Source organism: Emys orbicularis, chromosome 11 (assembly GCF_028017835.1).
Source record: "Emys orbicularis isolate rEmyOrb1 chromosome 11, rEmyOrb1.hap1, whole genome shotgun sequence".
Taxonomy (NCBI): Eukaryota; Metazoa; Chordata; order Testudines; family Emydidae; genus Emys; species Emys orbicularis.
In genome coordinates this window covers 74639864-74648583 of record NC_088693.1, presented here as the reverse complement: position 1 = coordinate 74648583, position 8720 = coordinate 74639864, and the positions used below count along the sequence as shown (strand labels likewise).

Sequence of the window (8720 nt, the reverse complement as noted above, 5' to 3'; positions counted from 1 at the left end):
GAGAGGTGGTTAAAAAAGACACATTTTAGAGAACAAGGGGTACACTCTTTCACGTTAAATTTTGCTGTTCACATTACACAGCACATGTGCTTTTGTTACAAGGTCGCATTTTTCCTCTTATATTGAGGGCCTGCCGGTTTGGTGCGAGAGATCACTCGCGCAGTGCCAGGCAACAGAATTTGGCTTGCAGGCAGCCATGGTAAGCCACAGTCTTTTGGCTTTTTTAACCTTCATAACATGTGGGAATGGTTTCAAACAGCAGTGCCCTCATTTCCCATACCAAGGACCCATTGGGTTGGCCATTTAAAATGGGTTTGCAATGTAAAAGGAGGGGCTGGGGTTTCCGGGTTAACATGCAGCACAAACCCAACTACCCCCCCCCCCCCCACACACACACCCAATTCTCTTGGATGATCACTTCACCCCTCCCCGCCACCGCGTGGCTAACAGTGGGGAACATTTCTGTTCAGCCGAGCAGGAACGGGCACCTCTGAATGTCCCCTTAATAAAATCACCCCATTTCAACCAGGTGACCGTGAATGATATCACTCTCCTGAGGATAACAAAGAGAGATAAGGAATGGATGTTGTCTGCATGCCAGCAAACACCGGGACCATACGCTGCCATGCTTTGTTATGCAATGATTCCAGACTACGTGCTACTGGCCTGGCGTGGTAAAGTGTCCTACCATGGCGGACGGGATAAGGCAGCCCTCCCCAGAAACCTTTTGCAAAGGCTTTGGGAGTACATGAAGGAGAGCTTTCTGGAGATGTCCCTGGAGGATTTCCGCTCCATCCCCATACACGTTAACAGACTTTTCCAGTAGCTGTACTGGCCACGATTGCCAGGGCAAATTAATCATTAATCATTAAACACGCTTGCTTTTAAACCATGTGTAATATTTACAAAGGTACACTCACCAGAGGTCCCCTGTGTGCCCTCAGGGTCTGGGAGCACGCCTTGGGTGAGTTCGGGGGTTACTGGTTCCAGGTCCAGGGTGATAAACATATCCTGGCTGTTGGGGAAACCGGTTTCTCCGCTTCCTTGCTGTGAGCTATCTTCATTGTCTTCATCATCATCATCATCTTCCGCGTACCCCAAACCCGCTTCCCTGTTGCGTGTTTCTCCATTGACGGAGTCAAAGCACACGGTTGGGGTAGTGGTGGCTGCACCCCCTAGAATGGCATGCAGCTCCGCGTAGAAGCGGCATGTTTGTGGCTCTGCCCCAGACCTTCCGTCTGCCTCTCTGGCTTTGTGGTAGGCTTGCCTTAGCTCCTTAATTTTCACACGGCACTGCTGTGCGTCCCTGTTATGGCCTCTGTCCTTCATGGCCTTGGAGACTTTTTCTAATATTTTGCCATTTCGTTTACTGCTACGGAGTTCAGCTAGCACTGATTTGTCTCCCCATATGGCGAGCAGATCCCGTACCTCCCGTTCTGTCCATGCTGGAGCTCTTTTGCGATCCTGGGACTCCATCATGGTTACCTGTGCTGATGAGCTCTGCGTGGTCACCTGTGCTCTCCACGCTGGGCAAACAGGAAATGAAATTCAAAAGTTCGCGGGGCTTTTCCTGTCTACCTGGTCAGTGCATCTGAGTTGAGAGTGCTGTCCAGAGCGGTCACAATGAAGTACTGTGGGATAGCTCCCGGAGGCCAATAACGTCTAATTCCGTCCACACTACCCCAAACCCGACCCGCAAAGGCCGATTTTAGCACTAATCCCCTCGTCGGAGGTGGAGTAAAGAAACCGGTTTAAAGGGCCCTTTAAGTCGAAAGAAAGGGCTTCATCGTGTGGACGTGTCCAGGCTTAATTCGATTTAACGCTGCTAAAGTCGACCTAAACTCGTAGTGTAGACCAGGCCCTAGTTATAGGGAGAGAGACCCCTGCAGGGCTGGAGCAGCCATCCGTCAGCAGGAGGTGCTAGAGAGGAGAGAGCTGCTACACTGTGCCTGGAGGCGTTGTAGTGGAGTGGTGACTCACCTGCATTAGAAAGAGTTTGCCGGCATAGCTTTTCTGATATAGCTAGACCGGCAAAGTCCCCGAGAGCAGTGGTTCTCAATCTTTTTGGGCTCAGGACCCATTTGTAAATGTTTCTGGCCTGTCACCACCCAGTATGTTGTCTGGGAGTGGAAGCCCTGGGGCAGAGTCGTAACTAGGCATTTTTGGGCCCCGGGGTGAGCAAGCATATTTGCACTCCCTGCCACAGGCGATGCTGGGGGGGAGCACGCAGGGTCACGTGTCCCCCCTAGATTGTTTTGGTTGTGTCCCCCCAGCCCAGAGAGGCTGGGTGGCCTGCTGAGGTGAGTCAGGGTGGAGGTGGCGCTCCCTCCCTGAGCCACTTGGCGTCGCCGGCCCGAGCTGCCCCCATGGCTTTGTGCCCTGGGCAGCTGCCCTGCTCATCCCACCCTGGGTGGTTTGTCGGATCCTGCCCTCCTCCCGGGGTGGGGGGAGGGGTTGGGTCCTGCCTGGCATTCACCCCACAATGGCGGCTCCTGCAGCTAGGGTGACCAGATGTCCCGATTTTATAGGGACAGTCACGATTTTTGGAGCTTTTTCTTACATAAGCACCTATTACTCCCCACCCCCTGTCCCGATTTTTCACACTTGCTGTCTGGTCACCTTACCTGCAGCTCCTGTGCCATGGGGCTGGCTGGGCTTGGCTCTCTGCTCCAGGCATGACCTCTGGGGCTGCAGCACGGCTCAGGTTTGGGCCCGCCCCCCTGACTAGACCCAATGTGTGTGAGTGGAGCTGTGACCTGGCTCATGGGGTTGCAGTGCCACTCATATTTGGCCTACCCGGACTCCTGTCGTCATGGCGACTGGGCCACACCTGGGGGGGTGCTGGGACCCCAGAGGTTGAGGTGCCTGGAGTAGGGAGGTTAGCCCAGCCAGCCCCGTGGGACAGGAGCTGCAGGAGCTGCCACGCCACCCTTTGAAATATTCTAGTGCTTCAGTTTTGGGTCCTGACCCATGGGTTGAGAAATCCTGGTCTAGAGGAGTCTCCTCTTGTACAGGCCAAAGAGGTCTTTTGCCAGTACAGCTTATAGCAGCTCTGTGAATGAGATAAGTGATACTGGCCAAAGGACTGTTTTGATGGTGTAACTGCATCTCCACTAGGGTTTTTGCTGGCATAGCTGTGTTGGCTAGGGAGTGATTTCCCCTTCCCCCCCCCCCCCCCACTCTCCTCACTGACACACCTATGCTGGCAAAACCTTGAAGTGTAATCCAGGCCTGAGATGGCTGTAGAGTAGGGGATTACTTGGCCATGAGCGAGGGCCCCAGTGATTAGCTGAGATGTCAGTAGAGAGGGGAGCTGTCTAATCTTCTTTAGCTTTCACAGGAGCTGATGGGCTGGAAAGTGCCAATGTTCAGAGGCTTCTTACCTTTGATCATCAGCCTCCATGCATCCCCCCGCCCTGGTAAATGTGGGTAAATCTCTTTACTGTGGTGACTAGGAGAGCCCTGCTGGTGCATGGAGCTAGCCTCCTTTTCCTAGGCTTTGCTGCACCTTTGTGCAGACTCTACAGAATCCTGCTGCTCTAAAATGACAGCTCTGATACACGGACTCTCTCTGGGGCCCCGCAAGCCAGCTCCGATCAGGATGTGAGAGAACCCAAGTGGGTTCATTGCAGCAGCGCTCAGAAATCCCAGCTGGTGCCCCTGGAAATTGGCAAAAACAGGGCGTTTTAATGTGATTAGCTAAGGACTAAGTGAGTGAGAGAGAGTGAAGCCACCCCGTACAGAAACAGATGGGAATGTTTAAGGCATGGTCATGTGAGAATTGACTCTGTAGAAAGAAGCTGCTCGTGATGTCTTGGTGGAATGTGCTTCCTGAGCGGGATCTGCTTCCTCGGAAACTGATCTGCACTGAAGCACTCGGCGTTGCGTGACTAATGGCGATGAGCATGACCGTTCAGTGCGAGTCATTCATCTTCAGCCATAGTTCACTCTGGGCTGGGACCCTAGGGCAGAAGTCCACTTAGCCATCTATGAAAGCTCCTTTCTCGGAGCAATGCCACGTGTTAGCTGTGTCATGCACTCCCGATCCAAGAAAGAAGGGAAAAAAAGAAACTGTCTTTGGGTAAATGCTTCGATCCCACCTTTAGGGCTAGAGCGGGGTGAATTTTTTTGGCTGAATAGTTTATTTACCCAAAAATGCAGTTTCAGTCAAGCCAAAACTATTCCCGAATTGGACACACACTTGCCGATAGTTCTGGCAAATATTTTGTTTCAGGATTTAGGTGCTATGCACAAAACGGGCATTGGAGGGGTTGGGGGCAGCACCAGCTCCCTCCTCCCCTTGAGCCCAGTGGTTAGGGCACTCACCTGGGATGTGGGAATGTATGGTTCAATTCCCCCTTCTGCCCGATGGGGAGGAGAGATTTGCACTTGGATCTCCCACATCTAGGAGAGTGTCCTAGCCACTGGGCTGGCATATTCTGGGGCAGAGCTTTCCTAAGCTGTTCTGCTTTGTATAAAATATGTGACTAGTAATTGGACCAAAGCGAGCCAGACTGAGAGTGACTCTATAGCTGGATGATCAGGGCATTCATCTGAGGAGGGGGAGACCTCGTGTTCCTGTCCCTGCTCCAATGCCCAGAGGAACTTAGGCCTGGTCTACACTGGGGGGCGGGGTCGATCTAAGTTATGCAACTTCAGCTACGTGAATAACATAGCTGAAGTCGACGTACTTAGATTTACTCACCGCGGTGTCTTCACTGTAGTGAGTCAACAGCTGACGCTCCCCCGTCAACTCTGCCTGCGCCTCTTGCTCCGGTGGAGTACCAGAGGCGACGGGAGAGCGCTCGGTGGTTGATTTATCGCGTCTAGACTAGACACAATAAATCAACCCCCGCTGGATCGATCGCTGCCTGTCGATCCTGCTGGTAATGTAGACAAGTCCTAGTAAACCATTGCCATTGCACGAGAAGGAACAGAATACAGCCCTGCACGCGCTTTGCCTTGTTGGCTCCTGAGGGGCTCTGTAACATGTATTTCCATCACTAACGTGAGCACCACACAGAGCACTGACTATGCACAGGGAACAGGGGTGATGCGTAAGAAGTGCTGTTTTTACATCATCGCCTTTCAGAGTGCCCTTTGAGGTGATGTGAAGGCTGGAAAGACATTGCACTAAGCTAAGGGGGAAACCTTGTTACCATCACAACGATCTGTGGAAAGGCGGGAAAATCTGAGCAAAGGTTAAACTTCATTTCCTTAAATGTATGAAATTGAGCTGAAAGATCAAACACAGTCTCAACTCTGACCCACATTATCACTGGCCAGTGCTGCTTTCCTGTATAACGGTAGCTGACACTCAGAACACGTACATTGGTGATTCCATGTCTCTTTGAGTCTAGGTTCATCTTTAAGATAAGAAAATGGGAGTTTTGCTATTGACTTCAATGGGACTTAAGCACCTGCTTAACTTAAGCACCTGCTTTGATGAATAGGAATAGACTTAGGCACACACCTAAGTGCTTTGCTGGACACTTGGGCCCATACTTTGGCATTTGTTTCCCTGAGGACTTTAAGAAGTCGTCATGTCTGCTGTGGTGTAACGGCAGGGTTTGTAATACCCTCCTGTCCTCAGATCTGGCAATAACCTCCTAGCAAGTGGTGATTGGAAAGGGTTAAAACTGCTAGGTGTGAAGGAGCAATATGGGAAAGACAGAGTGAGTCTGATAGCCTGGCAGGTGGATGAAGTCTAGAAGGTGATGTGTTGGTGTAGCTCTGCCCTCACAGGGGGGTGAAATGGAGCCAGCGTCCATAATGGAGGTACATATTTACCTGGAGCATAGTGTACACCTTTAACATCAACGACTGCACAACTCAGTGGGTGTAGCTGGTAGACGTTTTCATGGGGAGCATGTAACCCTTGCTTGTTGTAGGTTATCTCATGAATGGGGGTTGAGATGGTTGGAATAGAAGGGGCAGTGTTAAGCTTTTTTGTGTGCATCCTAGCTCACAAATATATATATGTGTGGTGTATTGAAAAATGTTAAAATTGTGATCTATAACTTTAAATTCTCAGAGGTTTCCTGGTCCTGCTTGCAGGCCAGGGGCTCTGTAGGGAAGCGTGCAATAAGAAAGAGCTAGCCTGGGGCAAGGTGGGGAAAGTTGTAACTCTCTGCCTTAGGGAGCAGTCTGTTTTTTCTCTCTCTGTTTTTGGGTTCTTGCGTGTGATTGTTCTAGATTCTAAGAAATAGTCTTATTACATTGCAGCCTTCCAGCAAGATGATTTATGGCTTTATCTAATTTTTCTGTGCATGCTTTGAAACATAACACACAGAGAACTACGTTGTCTTGGTCTTTCCTGCTTTTTCTGTGGTGAGGACTTCAGGAGCTCTAAGAGCTATTCTTTATATGTTAAGATGGTTTTAATTGAGGATGTAGGTCTGTCGTGCTCAACCACATCAAGTTTTTCTGTCCTGCTAGTCCTCAGTGCAAAGATTACTGCATGTGAAGAGGTGATGAGGCCCATATGTCTCGAATCAAAAAAGAGAACTGTTGTTATTGTTCTTATTATTTGGGGTTTATTTGTACAGATTTTTGTTTGGTTTATTTTTAACAGACTATCAAGAACAAAGATCAAATCGGTTGACTACAGTGCTCCAAGTTCAGTACTCCAGCTGGGGTGAAACTTGATTGGGCGGTGGTGGCTCAATAATACTTTCAAATGGAAAATTTGTTCACATTCAGTGTATTTGAAACACAGTTCAGACAATGACAGATTGACCTGGGCAGAACAAATCGCATTCTCTATTTCCAATCAACAGGCTGCATTCTATCCCTCACTTAAAACACCACTTGGCACTTATGTAACAACTTTCATCCAAAGATCTCGAAGTGCTTTATAAATATGATGCATCAGACACTCACACACTAAAGTGATGGGCACCATAGTAGTACCAAGGTAGAAATGTTATCCCCATTGCACAGATGAGAAAACTGAGGCACAGAGAAGAACCTTTCCCCAAGTCAGATAGTGAGTGAGCAACACAGCAGGAAATGGAACCCAGGAGTCTCATTAATATTCTGAGCACTACACCATAGCATTATGGTGTGAATTATCTTTAACAATCAAACAAGCGTTGAACAAAGCTTTCAAAAATATTCTGAATTAATTGGAGACAAAATCAAAACATGCAACAGCAAAACACGGTGCTGCTATTTAAAGGGAATATGCTCTGAATAATTTCTGAGCTCACCACCAGAAATGACTTTACTGGAACTGTGCTCAGGAGAGCTCTACATTCCCTAAGGTCTGGAGCTGCGCCCCATCTCCAACCCCTTCATTACTCTGCCTTTGATTTGCTCACTCTTCCTTTTTTACGGAAACACTTCCGGCAGCAGAATAGGCAGCACTTCAGAGAGATGAAGGTGGCAACGAGCACGACAGCCATGAGAAAAGCAATGACATCCAGAGAGTGGTACTGGATCCAGTTGAGATCGTGGGCCGCAGGCCGCAAATGCTGGGCCCCCTTGTGTCTCATCACAAACTCGACCCAATACACCGCGAGATCAAGGGGATGGATAGGTCTGTCGAGATGAAGGGCTGAGAGACGCATGATATTTTCTTTATAGCTACAAAGAAAAGAAATGAAATGTTTTAAATACTTTTTTTTATTTAGAAAGTTAGAGGATTATTTATATCCACAGAAATAAATTCCACAGAGATCCATCAGTTAACATTCTTCTCATGCCATATGCACTGAGGGTTTTATTCCCCATCTGTGTCTTAAACCCTCTTAAGAAAAGAGAGACATTTTAAGTGGCATCCAGGTTGTGAACTGAGGATGGCAGTATTAACATTGACAAAGAAAGCAGGCAGTACAGAAGGTTTAAGAGGAAAAATCAGGATCTTGGTTTTTGCTATGTTAAGCTTAAACTTCAGCGAGACCTCTGGGAAGAGGTATCTAGAGGGCAGGCTGAAATGTGGGACTTCAGGGGAGGAGACCAGTCATGGCGGAGAAATCTATTTATAAATCATCAGCCGAGAGATGGTAGCTGAAGCTATTCAAGCAGATAAGGGCACCCGGGGACATGGTGTAGAAGAGAAGGTGTCATAAATATAGAGGGAAGGGTAACAACCTTTATGTATGCAGTAGCATAAAATCCCTCCTTGGCAGCTGTACTAAATTGCCTTACCTGTAAGGGGTTAATCAGTTCAAATAACCTAGTTGGCGTCTGACTAGAAGAACCAATGAAGAAAGAAGATACTTTCAAATCTGGGGGGGGGGAGGAGGAGAATTTGTTTGTTGTTCTCTTTGTTGTTCCCCCTCCAGACGGAGGGAGAGACCAAGCAGGTACAACATCTCCTGAAAATATACCTGGAATAATCGCCTAAAATTACAAAAATTGTAAGTAGGGCAAGGAAATGCGTTAGGTTATTTTTTTGTTTTGGCTTGTGAATTTTCCTATGCTACAGAGGTAGTTTTATTCCTGTTTTTGTAACTGTGAAGCTGAGCCAGAGGGGAATCCTCTGTGTTTTAAATCTTTTTATTACCCTGTAAAGTTACCTTCCATCATGATTTTGCAGGTGTGATTCTTTTATTTTTTTCCTTATAAATAAAGTTCTTCTTTTAAGAACCTGATTGATTTTTAGTGTCCTGAAGACAAAGGGTCTGGTCTGTACTCACATTTCTAAGGCAATTGGTTGGTATATAATTCTCAAGCCTCCCTAGGAAAGGGGGTGAATGGGTTTGGGGGGATATTTT

At 48.2% G+C, this 8720-nt stretch overlaps 1 protein-coding gene across 1 annotated transcript in view; it reads right to left on the bottom strand.

Annotated features, from left to right (window-relative positions):
- Positions 1-6296: 6296 nt before the first annotated feature.
- Positions 6297-8720, bottom strand: part of LOC135885346 (UDP-glucuronosyltransferase 1-6-like) — a 51076-nt gene continuing 48652 nt past the window's right edge. The window contains exons 7-8 of the mRNA XM_065413018.1: positions 7319-7587; positions 6297-6325 (exon numbers count right to left, since the gene is read on the bottom strand). Coding sequence (XP_065269090.1) covers positions 6297-6325; positions 7319-7587 — 298 coding nt within the window. The remainder of the gene's footprint in view (positions 6326-7318; positions 7588-8720) is intronic.